This window comes from Pocillopora damicornis, chromosome 1 (assembly GCF_964200805.1).
Source record: "Pocillopora damicornis chromosome 1, jaPocDami1.2, whole genome shotgun sequence".
In the NCBI taxonomy this organism is placed as follows: Eukaryota; Metazoa; Cnidaria; class Anthozoa; order Scleractinia; family Pocilloporidae; genus Pocillopora; species Pocillopora damicornis.
The window spans coordinates 20,046,713-20,067,481 of NC_142670.1; the positions used below are offsets into that span (position 1 = coordinate 20,046,713).

At 37.8% G+C, this 20,769-nt stretch overlaps 4 protein-coding genes and 1 pseudogene across 4 annotated transcripts; 2 read left to right on the forward strand and 3 right to left on the reverse strand.

Moving 5' to 3' along the window:
* LOC113666167 (uncharacterized) overlaps positions 1-20,769 on the forward strand; it is a 42,631-nt pseudogene that overhangs the window by 20,558 nt on the left and 1,304 nt on the right.
* Positions 2,548-4,386, reverse strand: LOC149052639 (uncharacterized). The gene is made up of 2 exons (XM_089201093.1): positions 4,373-4,386; positions 2,548-3,962 (listed from the first exon to the last, which is right to left on the reverse strand). Exons 1-2 carry the CDS (start codon positions 4,384-4,386, stop codon positions 2,828-2,830), a joined length of 1,149 nt encoding a protein of 382 aa, XP_089057219.1. The 3' UTR covers positions 2,548-2,827.
* LOC149052640 (uncharacterized) lies at positions 7,286-11,432 on the reverse strand. The gene is made up of 4 exons (XM_089204805.1): positions 11,179-11,432; positions 9,889-9,942; positions 9,366-9,425; positions 7,286-7,718 (listed from the first exon to the last, which is right to left on the reverse strand). The coding sequence occupies exons 1-4, from the start codon at positions 11,221-11,223 to the stop codon at positions 7,356-7,358; spliced, it is 522 nt and encodes a 173-aa protein (XP_089060931.1). The 5' UTR covers positions 11,224-11,432; the 3' UTR covers positions 7,286-7,355.
* LOC113669574 (uncharacterized) lies at positions 11,306-17,307 on the forward strand. The gene is made up of 13 exons (XM_089201104.1): positions 11,306-11,319; positions 11,394-11,415; positions 11,463-11,547; positions 11,834-11,901; positions 12,453-12,560; positions 12,948-13,067; positions 13,353-13,457; positions 14,012-14,131; positions 14,664-14,768; positions 15,495-15,581; positions 16,097-16,183; positions 16,363-16,683; positions 17,118-17,307. Exons 1-13 carry the CDS (start codon positions 11,306-11,308, stop codon positions 17,304-17,306), a joined length of 1,431 nt encoding a protein of 476 aa, XP_089057230.1. The 3' UTR covers position 17,307.
* On the reverse strand, positions 18,853-20,412 carry LOC149052641 (uncharacterized). Its single transcript, XM_089204469.1, has 2 exons — positions 20,300-20,412; positions 18,853-20,195 (listed from the first exon to the last, which is right to left on the reverse strand). Exons 1-2 carry the CDS (start codon positions 20,313-20,315, stop codon positions 19,342-19,344), a joined length of 870 nt encoding a protein of 289 aa, XP_089060595.1. The 5' UTR covers positions 20,316-20,412; the 3' UTR covers positions 18,853-19,341.

The following is a 20,769-nucleotide window of genomic DNA, read 5'->3' on the forward strand; positions in this document are numbered from 1 at the left end:
TTCCAGTGGAGTGTTTGTGTCTCGCGAATTTGGAAAATCGTGCTCATCAAGAAACCATATTTTGAGGTGTCGCATTCTGTGGCGTTAAATGAAGTCGCAGTTTGCAACATCGCAAAATACGTTTTATACAAGAATCCCATATTTCGCGTTAAATATTTCATCGCAAAATATGGCTTTCATTAATTAGACACAGATTGAAACATCGCAAAATGTGTTTTATACCAAACCCCCATCTTTTGCTATAAGAATCTGATCGCGAAACATGGCTTTCATTAATCAGACCAAGATTGAGTCGCCGCAAACTGCGTTTTATACTAGAAGTCCCATATTCCGCGTTTAAAGTTTAATCGTTGATAAAAATTACAATACCTATACACAATTACGTTTGGAAACTTCTTCTCAATTGCCCATAAATGAAAGGAAAACAGAACAGAATAAATAAAAATGAGCCCGTCAGCTATGGATGCTGGCGTTCTGGATCAGTCCCTTTACTTATCAGTTAAGTAGTAGGACCTCAGCTAAATTGTTTGGAAGACTACTTATACCATATATTGCGTTAACGCGATTTATATATGGCTCTAGTAGATGTACCACATTTTGCGAGGTTCGTTCTCCGGTTTAAAAATATGTCTTACTGTTCTTTTACCAGGTTTTGCGTTATTGCAAATTGTGGTTTCAAAAGTAAAGGCTATACCGTCCATACTTTTCATACCACAGTTTATAATAACGCAAAACCTGGTAAAAGAATAGTAAGACGCTTTAACGCGATCGCAAAATGTGGTACATCTACTAGAGCCACAAATTGCGTTAACGCAATATATGGAATAAAAAGTGTGGACTATAGCCTTTACTTTTTATACCACATATTGCGATAACGCAATATATGGTATAAAAAGTATGGACTATAGCCTTTACTTTTTATACCACATATTGCAATAACGCAATATATGGTATAAAAAGTATGGACTATAGCCTTTACTTTTTATACCACATATTGCGATAACGCAAACTCCTGTATAACAAAGTAATTTTACGACGGCTCCTTTGATTGGCTGTTCTTTTTGTGCAAAACCGGCCAAGATTCTCATGCACGGGCTCAGCCGAATAAGAGGGACAAGCGGCTCTGGCGACAAGGATGATGCAAGCCAAGGAAATAGAAATAAAGTCGGGTGAAACGCTCTAACGAATGCCATGCGGATCCAGACAAAACTCTACGTTGTGAAAGACATCTAATCGCCGTAACGTTGTCATTTCAAAAAGGAAAAAGATACAAGCAAAACGCAAAAAAAAAACAATAACAACAACAACAGGAAGTAATTAGGCACGTGATCTACATTCCCTTATTTTAATTGAAATGAGCTACATAAATCAGTATTGCGCATGAAAATGGCACCAGAAAAACTTTAATTTATGCTAATTATTTATTTCAATTGCAGTATTAATTTGCGGCAATAGACGGTTGTTAGTGTTGAAACGTATTATCGTTTAACTAACTCCATTTTGGTTCTTTGCTTTGGTATTGACATCAATGCAATAAGGTGTAAGCAATATGCATTCCACCGCCCGTACAGGACAATTATTTTATAACAACCTCAATCAATAGTCGATACAATGGGCGTATTTACTTGCAATACACGCGTATTGCCGTCACAATTGCAAGTTGGAATTCTTGTCCTCGCGCTAAAACAACATAGTATTCCAGCGGGCAAATGCGACGGCTAAACGCGTATAAAGACGCCCAGTAACATAACCCACGATTAAGATCCTGTTAAGCTAAAGAACCTCTTTAGCCTTTAACTTCAAGAACCTCTTAAGCCGACAAATGGAAAAGGTTCTTTTTTGTTTCCTAAAATCGAAAACAAATGTTCATTTTAAGGGAAATAAGATAGGCTGACATTCTGGAAGAAAGGGAGACAAACAAGGATGGGGAAAAGGAAAGGGAAAGCGAAAGAAGGAACGGGAAAATGGAAACGAGAGAGAGATGGAAACAGTATAAATGGTGTTGTATGGTGTCAGAGTAAAATTGTTACTTCCATGCGTCAAAGGTCTTACAAGAAAGGTATTTGTACATTTGAAGTTGATCAAATAAGGGCCTGAAATAGTTTTCATTTAAATCATGACAGCACCTCCAGAGAATCAGAGGAGTTCCATGCAAAAACTAAAATGGAATGCGTCGTGCATTTTCCTTTTTTGAAATATATCAAATGAAATGTATTTCGATCCATGGGTGAGAAGTATTAAGGTCTACACATGTAGATCTCACTAAGTGTTCCATCAAAAATGTTGCACACTGAATAGCTGCAATAGGGAATAATCAATATCTGTCCTATGAAAAGTTTTTTAAAGATTATTACTATAAAACAACAATGTGATAAACTGTAAGTATCTCAAATTTACGTTAATTTCCTCTTGTTCACTGCCGAGCAAGAAGCAAGTGGAGGAAACGGCAGAAATACTGGCCAGTAAAACCAATAACAAGTATTGAGAAGCCACATGAAAATTAAACTTCAAGATGCTACTTTTCATGCATAAAATGTTGAGCAAAACTACCACAATGAACTGCAGGCATATATTTACATGTACATCGAGAAAACTGCCAGGTAAATTGACCAGTTATTGTTAAGTCTAAATAATTAAAAACACCAACAAGATGTAATTCAAGCACTCCTACAAATACGGCACTTGAAAACAACCAGTAACAGAGTAACCAGTCAAGATTCATGCAGGAAAGAAGGGAAATTTTTGTTAGCCACCAGCTACTTTATACAAGGCTTTAACTTATTGATAGGAATTAAAATGTAGTCAATGATTTCAGGAACAACATTCATCAATTTTGTTTACTAGTGTTTAAAAGTTTGTATAGTTTACCGGGTTTAACTTCATTGTACTGAGAAGAGATGCTGCTAACATCAAACCTATGACGTTGAAATAATAAATAAATAAATTTACGTTGACTGTAAATGGAAGTATTCCGTTCTTTGGATGACTTAAAGTTCCTCATTAGCATAGTCCAATCTCTTAATGGTGGACAATGTTGGCTTCCAAGCTCCCAGATCTCCTTCACTTGCTCCAGACTTTCAACATTTCTTGGAATTGTTAATGAATTTAGCCAGTCTAAACAGGATTGACCAGGAAGACCATATTTGGCATGGATGTTAAGAGTCACAGGATCTAATACCACAGAAGAGCATGCTGGTGGCACTTGATGATACAAAACAGATGAAACTGAGAGTGAAGATAGCTGAAGAGCTGGAGCAGGAGAATTTTGATGAAATGTCTGCAAGGCAGTGGATGTAGTGGATGAAATGACTGGGCAGAATATAGATGAAATTGAATAATTATGGACACTTGACTGTGAAGATGAAGGCTGACTACATGACAGATGTGACAGGCTTAAAGATGATGAAACTTTTTGGAATGGTGATGGTGTGACTTCCACTGGCAAGGATGAGATAGAGGGAGCTTGAGGAGGCAATGTTGCAGGTTGTCCAGATAATGTGGAAGGTAGGAGTGGAGTTGATGAAGATAGCTGAGCATGAAAAAACGGAGACGCTGTACAACCAGTAGCAGAAAAAACTGGAGGAAATGACAGAGAATGCTGACCAAATGGCAGAGTATCTGAAGTGGAAGGTTGAGGATTTACTACTGAGCGGGAAGACTGCTGATTAAATGAGGATAAAGGATGCAGGTCCTGTTGCACTGATAGTGGAATAACATTTGACAACAAAGATGCAAAAGTTGTAGCAGGTGGGTTATGACTGGATAAAGATGACCTAGATGATGTAGGTGATGTGGATACAGAAGATGTCGAGGTAAATGGTGTTAATACAGATGATGTCAAACTAGATGATGCCAATGTAGATGATGTTGATGCAGATGATGGTAATGGAAATGATATTGATGCAGATGATGATGATGCAGATGATGTTGATGCACTTCCTCCTCCTTCACTCCTCTTGTGTCTTGTTCATACCTCGAGGAAAGGTAAACATGACTACTCTTTTACAAATGAGTACTGTGGTCTACGTTTCCCGCACTCTACGTCGGTTAAAGTGGCAAACTGGGATTCGAGACTCTGCATAATAGAAAATACAAAATGGCGGGCACACGTGCATGTCACTATTAGAGTGAAACGAGCAAACGTTACTACAGCCTATTATGCCAATTCAACCTCGACCTTTAGACCTGTTATACAACTGTTACATGATGTTGAACTTAACCCTGGACCAGCAAACAGCTCTATTAGAAACAAGTCTGAAAAGTCAAATGGCAATGTGAAGATTGCACATCTTAACGTTCGCTCGCTTAAATGCCGTGAGCATTTCGTTCTTGTAAAGGAAACGGTACTGGAAAATAAGTTTGACATATTTACCGTATCCGAAACATGGCTCAACAGTTCAGTTACGGATTTGGAAATAGAAATTCCTGGCTATGTTATCTACCGTATCGACCGACAAGCGAAGATTGGCGGTGGAGTATGTGCTTATGTCTCACGAAATTACAGGACGGAGTACTTGAGCGATATATCTCTTATCACGGCCTCTGGCTTTCACCAACTGTGGCTAAAAATCCATGTCAGGAACATGAAGTCTTTCATTGTCTGTACAACCTATAGACCACCGGACGCATCGTTATCTTGTTTCGATTCAGATCTCACAGAGAACTTTATTTATGCCTCGTCGTTCAATGTTCCAATTTATCTATTGGGAGATTTGAACTGCAGACTTGAGAATAGCAACGATCCTGGAGCTAATGTCCTTGTTAATTTCTGCCGTTCCTATAACTTGTCAATACTGATCAACACGCCAACACGAGTTACAGAGACTTCGAAATCAATTCTAGATGTTATCCTTGCATCGGACACAAGACAAGTTCAAACGGCTACGGTTATGGAAAGCTCGATTAGCGACCATGACTTGGTTTATGTCACCTTAAAATTGAAGAAAGCGTGCGCCAAACCCTTCTATATTACAACCAGAAGTTTTAAACACTACAGTCCTGTTGATTTTAGCAACGACGTATCACTGGCACCGTGGTCCATAGTTGATGTTTTCGACGATGTCGAGGACAAACTTTATGCACTTGATTCGCTATTTACTGAGATACTCGACCGCCATGCCCCAGTTAAAACCTTCAAAGCACGCTGTAAACCAAATCCATGCGTAACAGACAACATCCGGGGATTGATGAAGACCAGGGATGATTGGCGTAAGAAAGCAAAGAAAACAAATGATCCGCTATCTTGGACTGCCTACAGATATTTCAGACAGGAAGTAAAGAGGGAAATCAGAATTGCTGAACAGGAATTTGTGGCCCAACAAATCCAGAGGAATCCAAATAACACCAATAATATCTGGAAAGCAATTCGCCAGTGCATCCCCTGCAAATCTACATCTCAGCGAACATACAGTAAGAGCGACAAAGCTGTTGCAGACGAATTTAATCAGTTTTTCGTATCTGTTGGTCAGAGCACTGTTGACAAAATTACGTCCCTGGCTAATGAATGCAACCTAACACTAAATCAGAATTATTTTGTACCGAGACAATACGCTCTCTCTGACCAGTTCACACTGAGTACCATTGATTATAAACAAATAGAACGTATAATAGCAGCGATGCCTTCAAACAAGGCCCCAGGGATAGACAAAATCCCGATTCGTGTCATCAAGGATTGTCTTAATCCAATTGTTCACCCAATAACGTCTATCGTTAATGCATCCTTTCAAAACTGTGTTTTTCCATCAAAATGGAAGACAGCTGTGGTTACACCAATCCCAAAAGAGGGCGACCAGGAACAGGCAAACAATAATAGACCCATCTCACTTACACCAGTCTTATCAAAGGTTTGCGAAAGGGTAGTACATAATCAGCTCACCTCGTATCTGCAATCGAATGACACCCTATCAAAGAGCCAAAGCGGTAACAAGAGATGGCATTCGTGTGAAACGTCTGTGATTGAAACAACTAACACAATTCTTAACGCGATTGACAAAAGAAGTTAACGGCAGTTGTTCTATTAGATATGAGCAAAGCTTTCGATAGCGTCAATCACGACACGTTAATTTTAAAATTGCAAGATGTCGGAATTTCCAGAGACGCTCTCCAATGGTTTCGTAGTTACCTAAGCAACAGGACACAAGTAGTACGAATCCATTCAACGCTATCTGAGCCTTTGTCCGTGACCAACGGCTTCCCTCAAGGAAGTATCTTAGGCCCACTACTATTTAGCATATATACGAACGATCTTCCATCGATCCCACAGAAATGCAGCACTCAGAGTTATGTAGATGATACGAAACTCATCACTTCCTTCGAACTTAAAGACAACCTGGATGCAATTGCTGATTTGGAAGACGACTTGTTTAAAATAGGAGAATGGTGTTCCAACAACCAATTGTTACTTAACCCTGGCAAAACCAAGCTGATGATATTTGGCAGCAGGCAGATGCGTTCAAAATTGCAATTTCGCTCCCTTTCCATTATGGGTGAGGACATCGTCCCCGCAGACACCGCCAAAGACCTTGGTGTGATTTTGGATTCTAATTTAACTTACGATGAACACATAATTAAGACCGCTTCCTCGTGCATGTCCCGCCTCGGCCAAATAAACCGTGTCAAGCATGTTTTTCGACAAACGTACACTTTTGATGATTATTAATTCCTTAGTTTTCAGCAGGTTATTTTATTGTTCCAATGTTTGGTCAAATACCTCAAAATGTAATGTTGACAAGTTACAGGCGGTGCAGAACTTCGCATGCCGCATTGTTAGCGGTGCGCGTAAATTTGACCACGTTACACCAATTCGCAAGGAACTAAATTGGCTTTCAGTTCAAAGCCAGCTTTACTACCGGAACGCTACTACGGCCTTCAGATGCATGACTGGTCAGGCTCCAGATTACCTCTCATCAAAATTCATAAAGCGAGCCGAGGTTAGTCGACGTAGCACCAGAAATTCGCGGCTTTTGCAAATTCCATTCTTTAGAACAGCTAGCGGTCAGAGAACATTTTTCTATAGAACTGTAAACTTATGGAACTCTTTGGATAATTCCTTAAAACTGTGCAACTCCGTTAAGGTTTTTAAAAAACGTTTAAGGACCAAATTACTCACAGAGTTGTAATTTTATATATTTGTATGCTTTCATTTTTCTTTTAGAACATTCAGATTTTAAAACATCTTTAATTGTAAATAGGATTTTAATTGTAATAGGATTATTTTTATAACATTGTCTTTGAAAAGCCCCCTTGGGGAAAGTCAATAAAGTATGTTGTTGTTGTTGTTATGCAGATGATGTTGATGAAGCTAACACTGATGTAGATGATGTTGGTGTTGACAATGTAGATGTGGAAGTGGATAATTATACGGTACATGTAGGCTGCCCTGTATTGCTGGCCTCCATCATTGAAATAAACACAGACGACCAATACAAAATTTGACGGGCAGCATTCAGCGCTGAACCACAGGCTGTTCCATCTGGAGTCTCAGGAGAGGCCTGAAATGTTTGTAGTTGAGAGGACACTTCCCTCAAGGAGTTAATAAATGGCAAAGTGTGAAGTGATGAAGGCCCCTCCTTTCTGGTATCAGTGATGGCTGTTATCCCAACAACTGCTTCATAATCTTCCACTATTCTTGGAATGAAACAGTGGCCATCACTGTTCAGAATTTCTTTGATTTCAGTTGATCCCCTTAGCTTAGATAGAAAGTCCATGAATTCACTGTCCTGTGCACAAGAAAAGAAATAAAGTAGAAAATTTAAAATAAAAACTCTGCAATGAATTGATTTTGTACCTCAGATATAAAATTATCCTGGCATGATCATAATGCAGTACGTGTCCAAACCCAAGCTACTGTAAATTGTAAGTCAAAATCAAGCCAAAGGTAATCAAGAATGCGATCAATGTGGATCTAATTTCTTTTTCTGCATGAATTTCAGAGGTTCAGTTTTACAGTGAAATCACCCATTAAGTGTAGTGAAGTATTTTTATAACTTATATAAATTGACGGAAAAAACATGCAGTGTTTAAAAATGAATATGTTTTTAAATGGGTGGACTCTAAAAACATGACGTATTGAAACATCGAATCTTGACCTGTTGAAAGCAGTGAATAGTAAAATTAACTTATTTTATTTGCTATTTATTTATTTATTTACAAAATTCGCCTTGAGGTAGGTGGGCATACAATAGAACCTTAGGTCCCCTGCTAAGTAAACCCACCACCTAACCATTCCCCTAAAAAATTGACTTCCCTGGAACCCTGATAAAAATAATAATGAAAAAAAAAATTTTTTGAGAAATTAATAAGAACAACATGTTATAGTATTGGCACAGTGACACTTCAGACAGACTAACTCATAAGAACAAATATCATAATGATTGAACATTGAACTTAGTCTATCATAAAAAACCATTTTAACTTTTTCTTAAAAGGAACTTTACCTCTGATCTTATAGCGATAGGTAATGCATTCCACAGATTAGTTATTCGGATGAAGAAGGAATCATGGAAAAGAGATGTTTCAGCAGTTTTGTTGTTGAGAAAAAGCCCAGAAGATCCCCAATGGGAACACCCACTACAAAATTGAGCAGAGTTATCTAAATTAATAACAATAATTCCATAAATACATTTGTAGAGAAATAATAATCAAGATATTCCAGCCAGTAGTTGAGAGGTAGGGGGTTAAGGTTCAAGATAAAACTTGTAGCTCTCCTTTGGATATTTTCTAATTCTAGCATCAATGTAGGAGATTGTGGCGCCCAAAGCTGTGAGGCATAACACAGGTTAGAGCACACAAGAGAGATATAAAGTAGCTTCAGAGACTCCTTATTGAGGTCACCCGAGCAGTTCCTTTTTAGGAATCCCAGCATTCTTTTAGATTTTGCAACCACCTGAGCAATGTGTGCAGTCCACTTCAAGTCCTTCAAGACAGTGAAGCCAAGGTCTTTTGCAGAAGAGACAAATTAAAGATCTTTATCCATTAACCTATATAACCTTTGTCTTTTTCTTGTTATTGTGAGGTTTACACATTTAGATGGTTGGAAAAAAATCTCATTATCAGTCAGGGACCAATTCTGCAAGCTATTCAGGTCATGTTGGACATCAAGGAAATCAACTTGGCACATATTTCCTAGATAGCTAGAGCAAAAGTCAACAGAAATAAAGAAAATTTTTTCATGAAAAACAAAAGACTTTAAGAACTTTGATAAACAAGACAAGAATATTATTTGTCATGAAAAAAGCCAAACATAAACCACTTAATGCATGTACATGTAGCTATGAAATCCAGAGTTGAAAGTGTTTCTAGTTGATTTTTTTAAACAACCTGTAGTCATCATATTTTTATGAATATGTAGAGAAAAAATAATTTACCTCATCATTTCCATCATTTTCTGAATCAGAAGCATCTTCATATTCAGATGCTGATGAATTCTGTAAAACAAGCAGCACAAAAAGATGACAATAAATTTATTGCTCCATTTTAAGTGCTTTTAAAATTATATTGTATGTACAAATGAACAGTGAAGCCTACACACTGAATTAAACACACCATTGTTGAAGGCACAACTGTAGTAACTTGTCACAATAGTAAGAGAGCCCCAAGTGCAATAGCATTCAGTCAAATTTGTCAAAGAAAATACTTGATCACAATTCAACAATCTCAAGGAAGGTTAACAAGTCTATTCACCCACTGACAGTCATTATAAATCTAAACTTAACTTTGGCAGTACAAGTTACAATGCAACCATACTACCTTTGCTCACATCATTTTTAAGACTCTTCTTTACAGAAATGCAATAACATTTCAGTGGTTATATGTCTCACAAACTTAATTCACAAACTAAGATGCAACCACTGTGCACACTTATTACAATTAAAGTACATAAAGCTGTACCTCCACTTCTTCCTGTTCTTCTTCTTCTTCAGACATTGGTTCTTCAGGCAACATCTGTGATATAAAATGATTTAGTTGAAAACAAACGAACTGTTCCATGTGGAAAATGAGGAAGGCATGATACATATTAGCTATTAATGTAAAAGTGATCACTTGCTTTCTCCTCTCCTCCCCCTAAAAACCACTGGCAAATTACTGGTCATTGCAGAGCAAAACCTGGGGGTTTACTAGCACAATAACCCACAAGGAATGCTAGGATAGCATGAGAAAAGTTAAAGACTCAAGACTTAACTGAAAGCGCTGAAAACGCATAAAACTAGAAGTATAATTCCGGTGCGTCCAAGGACTCCACACAGGCTTTAACAATAAGGTTTCTAGGTAAATGCTAACTAAATGAAAAGACATGCATGTTATTAATGTTATTCCAGTCTGGTGAAAGCAAAACTGTTTATTGTGTCCCTTTGCATATGTTTGTTTCCGTGTTTTTGGTTTTTTCCTCTGATTACTTCGCTCCAACTGGAGTGGGCCGGAATTGCCATTTTTGTGATCCACCCTCAGGAAGTTTTCCTGCTGGTCAAGCATTGTGTAAAATGAAGGATAGTAAACACAATAGCCTACATTTGGCTAAAAATTATGCACGGATATTTGTAGTGAAATACCTTTGGATGTTTGTTTTGATTTGTACATAAGTAGTATACAGGGTAATTCGCATAAAGCCGAGAAATACTTGCTTTAACGTGCTCCAAGTGACACAGCATGCGCACTGATGGAGAGCAAACACGCTTCAATTCCGATATCGTGTTGTAGCACTTTACCTATGCATAAAATGCGTGTAAAGTCCGCGTATGTATGCCCTCATATTATTGATACTTAACATGTAATCTCACTCGAGAGACATCAGTTATATAAAAGATTCACGAAAACTTGAAGCGTCGTCACAGTTATCTTACAAGCAAAACAAAAAAGTTTCTGTAGCGTTGATACAGATAAAAGTGGCGATTGTGATTAATTTCACACTTCAGTCGAAAATCGTACGAAACGCAAGTATCATCAGGGCTCCTACTAAATTCCAGCTGAAAGTTATTGGGAAAAAGAACGATAAATTTCGAAGATGATAAGATTCGAACGATAAGTTTCGAAGATGGTGACAAGGAGAGCGACTATATCGAGCGAAAACAGCGACTGGAATAGTCGAATACGATTCAGTTCAAGCTTTCAGTAGGTATGCTTAGCTTAAAAATTGAAACATTGAAATGCCGAAGATAACATAAATATCAAATGAATACATACCCTGGGATTATCACTAGCAGAAGAACTCGCAGAAACCTCCGCCATTTCTGACTTCTGCCGATAAATCCGCCGACGGAATCAGCAGTTCAATTTCGCGCGGCCCGCGCATTAAATCAGCTTAGCAGCCATGCCTCTTTGCTTGTAGGAAAGTGACGTCGTCACTGTAGAAATTCTACCAACTACCAGCACCATATATGGCGCCCGGGAAAAATAAGTAATTCTGTTACGCTTTTCGCGGTACGTCCGATAATATTGTTTATTCTTTCCTATTTCTGCAATTATAGCTCAACATGACAGAAATTCAGCTTCAGATGAGCGACAAAGATCTATCTTCTTCCCTAACGGAAACAAGAGAAAATCTAACCACAAAGATTTGTTGCCTTCGTCTCAAAATGCGAACTAGACAACATTATGCCCTCTACTGCGATTCTCGTATGAGTACTCTACTTGCTGAAAGGACCGCTTGAAATAAGCTCCTAATTACTTAAACATAGTTTATATCCGACATCTTATAGACAAATTCACATCTCACTGATGAATTTCCGTCGTACTGTTGCAGCGATAAAATAACATTTAACGACTGGGGATACTTAAAATTCTAAGTAAATCTTAAAATACTTATTGCTTACTACATCGTTCTTGTGTACGATTTTACAGATGCGTGATGCGGAGCAGAGATTGCAAAATAACATTGAAAATTCAAGCCGAACTCTGAGTGACAAGGTAAATACTTCATACTTTTCCCCCTCCCAGCATATTCCGTCCCCAGTGTCAAAAGTAAGAATGATAAAAAAAAAAAAGAAAAATTCGAATTTTAAAAAGTGGCCTCGTTTATACTGCAAACCTCTGAGTCTATATGCTCAAATGTCTCTGTCAGTTGTTCTGGATTGGTTTATGTAATACACGGAAGTATACATGAAGCAGTGCCTTCTAGAATGGAATGATATTAGAAGCAAAGAAGACGCTACATATCCCCGGATAGAGTAACTACCATCTTAATTTAGAAATCTCCCTTCTCTATTTCTTGGGAAAGTTTTAGATTTTGTCGGAGTGAATATACCACACGTAAGTGGATCAAATTTTAGTGGCACCTAACTAATATCTGAGAGGCGCATTTCGAATCCCGTTGAAGTCTTGATTTTTGAGTCTTCTTTTCAGCGCTTGCTTGAATTGTAGCTCGCTTACGAGGATCATTTCTGGACTTGGATACTGGAATATTGTTAACAATGCAACAGATGTGCACTTATCTCCATTATCCATTAATTTTCTTTCAGGTAGATTCAGTCAACGATGATCTTAACAAGACACGAAACCACCTAATAACCTCTAACCACGACGTAAGAAATGAACTAGGGGCTCTTAACACGACCCTTATTTTGAAGGTATTTATCATACTATTTTCTAATATGACGCTTTTGTCATTGCTTATCCTAGCGGCGTGCAGGAAGTGTCTCTCATACGAAACTGGTACAGCATAACTCACCAATAGGTTTTTTTGTAATTCACTGGAAGAGGATCTCACTGCGGCTCTGAAAAGGTCTAGGGTTCCATACCACATGGAGGACCAAGAATGTTTTTCATCCTTCCTCATCATGAAAAAGTCAACGCCAAAAATCTCTTTAGTTTTGAATAGTAAGAACTCCCCTTCCCTAGCTTTTAAGTGTTCTAATTTTAACATTATCGTCAAATGCTAAGCGTTTCGCGGTAAGATCGCTTCTCTGAAATCATTTACTCTAATATAATAATCAGGTAACGTTTTTTCTTCACAGATAACAACAGATTTCCAGGTATTGAAAACAGATCTTAACACAACAAAAACTTATCTAGAAGATGCAGACATTGAGTTGCAGAAATCTTTGACAGCTCAAAACTCAACTTTGACCACAAGGGTTAGTGGCAATATTTTTACTTGGTATTTATGTATATTGTTTATTTTGGTGCATAAGGGTGATACACAAATATCACATCAACTTGTTACAACAGGACCACGATCTCACCATTTGAAGACTCCTTTAGCTGTATTTTGAAAATTTTAAAAAATGTAAACAGAGCAGCGAAGATTCCAAATATCAAATACATAAATAATTCCTGAATTGTAAAAATTAAATTTATGGATAAACAAATAAGACAAACAAAAGTTTTCTTTTGTTTCAATCCTTGCTTTTATCTCACAGACAGATAATTTGGACTCAGCGACAAATCAGCTATCATCGATCCTAGCCACAACCCAAAGTAACCTAGACAGGCTTAATGATACACAGATCAAAAGTACACAAGAGGTACCAGTTAAGGTTAAATTCATCGCCGTTTTTACAGACGTAGTTTTACAAGCAACCTTGAACCATCTGTATAGATGCAAATTAACTTGACATGCCTAATAATTGACTGCCACGGTCGTTGACTGGAAGTATTAAAGAGAATTTCTTTGGCTCTGATTTCTTCTTCTCTTGGACATACATTCACCACCGCAGGTTGTGGGAAGGATTGGTCAAAAAGTTTTAGAACATCCCCCAATCTTTGGGCCAATCGAGGTTTTTCTAACAATAGTTTTCGGGATTTTTCATTCAAAGGAATTCTAAGATAATAGCATTTGAGGTTTAATGACACAATTTGTCACGGTACTGTCATTATTTTCGAAAGAAGCATTGCTGATATTTGGATTATTTTTGAAATTTAAATTCGCAAGTATGTATCGAAGAAGTAAACGACCGCAGTACTGAGCGATTGTTTACAAATTCTCCCAATATATTTTCTCCTTGGGAAGTACGGGACCTATCGATCAGTAATGATAAAACTGCTATGACTAAAATTACTTAGAGAATGTTCTCTTTACTTTCAAGGTCACCTGTTGTCCATGGAAGCACGTTTGAACTCTACCGATGAAGATCTAAAATCTTCCACTGGCAACTTACAAAACAAAATTGAAGAGCTTAATACAAGTTTTGCAGGCCAGGTATGCAACTTAGAAAGATATGTACAGAGCAAAAATATCAGAGAGTCGCTTAACTTATGTTTACTGATAAACTTGATAAATATATAGGACCTCAATAGCGTGGACGTAAAATAGTGCTATGTACCAAGGAAAGATAATTTTTGTGTTATTTTTTTTGATTCGCTAACGCTTCTAGCACGAGATTTTTATGACCTTTACATAATAAGAGCAAACAGATAGATTTGAGAGCAACAAAACACAGTCTTAGGTGTCAAACGGTTTGTGTGCTATTTATTGTTAAGATAGCAGCCAAAATACATCATAAGAAAACTTTTCAAATTTCAATATAGGAAGACAGCATGAAGCTTAACAGTACATAAATGAAAAAATGGGACTTTAAAATTCTTCTTTGTCTTTTTATACTTTAACAGGCGTAAGAATTGTGTGTTGAATGCCTTTTAGCACCGGCCCAGACATTTAATGATCTGCAGAATTTCTTTCAGGTACAAGATTTTTCAATACTTATCATGTTTGGATTTATTATTATCATTAGGTCAATAGCCTTAGCCAATCCATCACTGCAGTCCATTCGCAGTCTAACGAAACAAAGGAAAGCTTCAACAATTTCAAGATGCACACTGAAAATTCTGTTACATTGGTGAGTTTGCAGATGAGCCGTTTTACTTTTATTATCTGTTTGAGCGCATTTTGTTGACGTTTGAGATATTAGCGGATAGTAATTTTGAAAATTCTATTATGAAATTGACAAGAAGTATGATTACAAGGAAATCACTGAGGGGATCGGGAAAAGCACTCGTGATAGAAATGGTGGCAGCTGCTTGTATGGTGGCAAAATATATTGATTTTCAGTTATCAATCAGACAAGACAGCGAAGATAACATGAGCTGACTAACGAAAAAAAAGGGGTTCCAAAGTTGTCACGGGTTTCTCATACTTCCTTGTTAACTTCATTTCAAGGAAATGAAAGGCTGTGGCGAAGGATTCAACAACACATTTTGTGATCTGAACAAGTCTTTTTATCATTGAGTGATCTTTCCAAAGAACCAATTTCAATTTCAGAATGCCAAGGCTATTCCTAAAATCGATTCTCTATGTAAAAAAGCATTAAGAGGCTTCAGATGATAGCAAAGCATCGTTCAGAAACCTAAAGCATGGCTGTATGTGCAATAAAAACTAAGTAGATTAAATCATGAATTTTACATGGCATGGAAGTTATTAAAATTTTCACCTAAATAAATGGACGTCAAAAGTCTTAGCTTAAAAATACTTCGCATCAGAATGGTGGCAAAAAAAAACCTGAATTGCTGTAAAAGTGTAAATCGCCCTTTAACTCTGATCATGCTAAATTTTGTTTTTACCGCAGGTGAATGACGGGCTCAGTAACTTGGAGAAAACGGTGAACTCAACGAAGGACAAATTAACTTCCCGAATTGAAAGTACAGACCTAAGGGTGAGAAAAAATGATATCTTTTGCAATTTGTAAATATAAAGAAATCATTATTTTTCATAAGCTGACCTTTAGTCACTTACACTACCGTTGGTGAAAAATATTATTTCTTATGAAAACGGTTTTTGAGTGGTCGTCGAAAGTAATTCAAAATCCTTTGAGTTTCGTGTAACCTTTAGGTCGTTTCGAGTACTTGAACGAGCTATAATGACACAACTAAAACGAAGCACGACTTGGTCAGTTCTTCATGTTAGAGACTAACCCTAAGGAAAGGTAAATATCGTTTAGATTTTAGTCCTAGTTCATGAATCGTACATACAGCAATCAACCACCGTAGGCTATATTTGTTGAATCGGAACATGTACGACAACTGAATCAAAGTCCAGACCAAACTCGTATGATACCGTGCACTTAAAACGTACTTAAAAACGCCCTAAAATCCCACACCGTAGCATTGCAATTTGGAGGGTTGCATTCTCATTGCACTTGTAATCGATCTGAATAGTTATGTTCAACAGCTCAACAGCACCACCGAAAGACTTGATCAAGAAGACGTCAGCATAATATCCCTTGTTAATGACATCAACACAACATTGTCTTTGAAGGTACTAGAAGTTACCAAAATATATATTTTTTTTAACTTTTTTTTTTATTTTCTAATTTTTTAATTTAATTATTAATTTTTTTGGTGTTTTGTTTTCTTCTTTTTTTTTCTTTTCTGGCTTATGTGTTTATTTTAGCATGTTTGTTAAATTATGGAATTAAATTCTTATGTTTCTTCCAGGTAGAGAATGTGAGTAAGCTCCAGGGCCCTGTTGGACCACGCGGTTTTAACGGCTCTCAAGGATTGGTTGGACCAGCTGGACCTCAGGGAGTCAATGGAACACAGGGTCCCCAGGGGGTGATTGGTCCACAGGGTTTTAACAGATCACAAGGGTCACCGGGATCAGATGGACTCCAAGGAGCCACAGGACCCCCAGGACCCCCTGGAGCAGGAGACTTTTCTCAATGTGAGTTCATGACCAGCACGGACATAGGATCCCAGACAGCTTTCCAAGGCAACACTCTTCCAGCGGCAACCAAAGTCATCCTAACTGAACCAACTGTGAGTAACATGAAATACGAGACCATATAAACTCGACAGCGTGAAAAAAAAATAGATCTCACTACGCAAACTCAAAAGCGTGATAATGAGTTTATTTCGATGATAAAATCCAATGTTACTGAAAAAAACAGGAAGAGCTACAGATACGCACTGTTAGGGTTCAGAAAATTGCGGTTAGACAGATTTGCTGATATATGCAAAATTTCAATCGTTTTGCTAGCAAAAACTGAATTATATCAAACAATAGTGCTTTTTGAGCAAGAAAACGTCATATTCATAGAGGAAGGCTCGCCTATCCGAGCAGTTCTGTTCCACGCAGCCATTCCTCAAATGAAAATGAAGAGAAGTGTGCTGTACGAAGTACGCTCAAGAGCATACCAGCATGACATCATTTAGATATTATTTTTGATCTCCCTTTTCCAACCATTATACAGGATAAAAGAATAGTTGGTGTCACATGCTCAACGGACTTCGCCCAATTGCATATCTTGGAAGCTGAGATTGCTCCATCTACAAACAAGCAAGTGTACCGCTGTGAGTGCTATGGAAATCAGGGAAGTTTAGGGACAATCATAAGTATTCAATGCTTTATGCATTATTGGTTGTGTCCCTTAACAACATAAAAGTGACACGCCATCTATTACCATGTGTGAAGAAAATGCATTGAACTTCAAGATAGGATCAAGCGATACGAACTAATAAGCAAAAAAATTCAAAATGTCAGTACTTAGGGTGCGTTTCTTTAAAAAAATCCAAGATTGGATTCTTAATCCGAGATCATGCGGATTCGTTATTTTTAAAGACACGAAAAATCTGAAAATGGATTTTTTTTTCAATTAGCCGTAACGACCCCAGCATGCAGTTCGCATGTTTTGGGGGGAGTTTTCAAAATGGCAGAAAGTTTTGGTTTGATGTTTGAAGTGTTCGAAGAAGTCCTTGCCGATGACCTTGAACAACAACAGGTTCTTTTAGGAGCCGATGACGAAGCAGTTTTATTCCTTTTGGCGGCCGGACAGCTCGTCCGAAAAGAACACGTTCGCACAAAGAATTTTTACGAAATAACCGTACCTAGTTACATACCGGAGGACTTCCGAAGTCACTTCCGCATGTCACGGCATACAGTTACAGTTCTCGAACATTTGCTTTCGGTCCACGGCGACTTACCTGAATACACCGGCGATAGAGGAAGACCACCGGTCGAGTTAAGAAAGCAAATCCTTATTACGCTGTGGATTCTTGGGAATCCAGAATGTTTACGCTCTGTAGCCGATCGATTTGATGTTTGCAGGGCAACTGCGTACAGAGTCTACAGACGAGTTTGCAAAGCAATAGTGAGGAACTTAATGGATGAGTTTATCAAGTTTCCAACTGGTCTAAAAGCCCAAGCGGTGATGGAGGCCTTTGAAGAGAAAAAGGGTTTTCCGGGTGTTTTGGGGGCTATTGATGGCACCCACATACCAATCAAAGCACCACATAACAATCATGAACAATACATAAATCGCAAAGGTTTCTTTTCCGTCCAACTACAAGTCATTTGTGACCCGGATTTATTCATAACCGATGTTTTCTGTGGTTACCCTGGTTCAGTACACGATGCTCGCGTGTTTCGTAATTCTCCGATCTGCCGAGAAGTTGAAGTGAACCCAGACAATTATTTTCCTGGCAACTCCCACATTTTGGGAGACGCAGCATATCCCTTGAAGAGGTGGCTGTTGACCCCATTTCGAGACAACGGACGTTTGACTGCTGAACAAAGACGTTACAATACTGCCCACAGTTCCACCAGAATGGTGGTTGAGAGGTCCATAGGGCTTTTTAAGAACAGGTTTAGGAAGCTAAAAACAATGATGGATGTTGACAAAATTGAGGACATACCGGAAATTATTGTATCCTCTTGCATCTTACACAACATTTGCATTATTGAAGATGACATCGATGATTTTTTAGATGACTCTAATGATGATGATGACAATGATGACAATGATGATGACATCTTTCCACCAGGTGTAGGAGCAGTTGATAAGAGAAACATGATAATGAGACTGATCCCATAAACCTAGCATTTATAAGTGGTTTATGTATTGATACCTTTTGTACTGTGGTGTTTTCATGAACACTTCTTTCATAGGTGGTGTATGTCATTCATAAAGTTTATACTGTATAATAGTCTTTTTGCTATAAATATCAATATTTTATTTGTTTTTAAAAGTATATAAGAAAATAGTAGAGCCATGTACATGGATCACTTTATACTACCTGAAACATTTATGGTGTTGCTTGAAATGTAAACTTTCGACACAAATGTAACAGCCTAATACTCTGACAGTCCAGGTTGCTTGTGTCACGCACAGAAAGGAGGAAGTGCGTGACACAAGTGATCTGAAGCATCTGAGAATCAGGCTAAAAAAAGTAAAGGATATAAATAATATCAAAACCAGTTTAGTTAGGCCCTCTCACCTAATGTTGCTGTTGTAGTTCCTTGTATGTATGTTATAAAAAAAACATACAACTTGCAATAATACTGTTAACATGTATGATATAATAAACTTTTAGATAACTCAATACTGACAACAAACTCAGGTTTACTGTATCTATGTTCATGTTTGTGGTCAAATAATCCCATGTTCTGCAACACAATGAAAAATTATGGAATCAAGGTTACTCTTTGTTCAATGATTTTTCAAAAACATTCAAAAATCGGCCGATGAGTGCCATGCGTTCATTGTGCATATTTTCAAACTTTTTAATCTTTTCCTTTTCTTCCTCTTTCCTGTCTTGTGTAAATTCCTTAAAGAGCCCAACGAGGTCTTCTCTTTTCTTCCGCTCTGGTAACTTCTTTTTCTTTGCTTTTGTAACCACAGGCTCCTCTGTGTCACTACCTGTGGAACTCAATGTGGAACTGGAATTTTTAACACTCTTGACTGCATCTTTGCTCCGTTTACCATCAATGTTGCTGCACAATGTTTTTGGAGCGATGGCATCATCTTTCGAAAATATTTCGTGAAGTTCGTCATAGAAGTTGCATTTCTTTCGGTCATTTCCGCTGACTTTGTTGTGATCAACACAAGCAACATAACTTCTCTTCAGATTTTTCAATTTCGTCTCACACGCCTTGGCATTAAAGAACACTCCGTTCTTCTTTAATTCTTCGCTGATTTCTTCCCACAGGGACTTGTTCTTTTTGTTTATATCTTTAAATCGTTCTCTGCGTTCGACATAGCAGGAAATTAACAACAGCACATCAGCTCTAGACCAGCATACAAGAGCTCTCGATTCGCCTTCGGTGCCTTCACGCGACTGACTGAACGTGGCTGCAGCTGTTTCCAAAGAAGAAAAACTTGGACCAGGCTGAGGTGATACTGATCTGACTGTTTCATGGCTGAACTGTGATGCCTGCGGTGGTGGAAACATGAACTGAGGAAGATAAGGTTGAATGCCCGGTTGAACGTGGCTTTCGTTCCACTGATATTCTGGATATTCACCTGCAGATAAACTGTGCGTCCAATATTGTCCTGTAGATAGAAATAAAAGATGCCAAGACGCATCAAACATCCGGAAAATTTATAAAAGTACGTACAGGACGGAAAATTTCGGTGAAACTACACAAAAAATTCACCTTGTTTATTCGCCATGGCCGGCAGCAGCTAATATTTACAACAAAATGGCGGGAATGTGGCGGATTTTAAGAAGACGACCGCTTGCCAAACGTACTGCTTTTTGTATCCGTGCAATAAAGAAATGCACGGATCATGAATCCTAAAAATCCGGATTTAGATTTGATCTAATGAATCCACTCGGAGTGTGGATTCTATAGATTCAAAATCCATTTTCGGATTTTATTAAAGAAACGCAAAATCTGTTTTTGGATTCAAGAATCCGGATTTGGATTTTTTTAAAGAAACGCACCCTTAATGTAACTGATTTTCTTATTCATTTTCTGAAATTAAAGATGCAGTTGCGTTTTCACCTGCTGTTCTCCTCTCTTAGAAAGAGAAATGTTTTGTAAATATAATCATACAGTGAGATATTAGCATTCAAACGAATTTACTTTCCCAGACTTGATTTTAGCTGTGAGTTTTTTTAAAT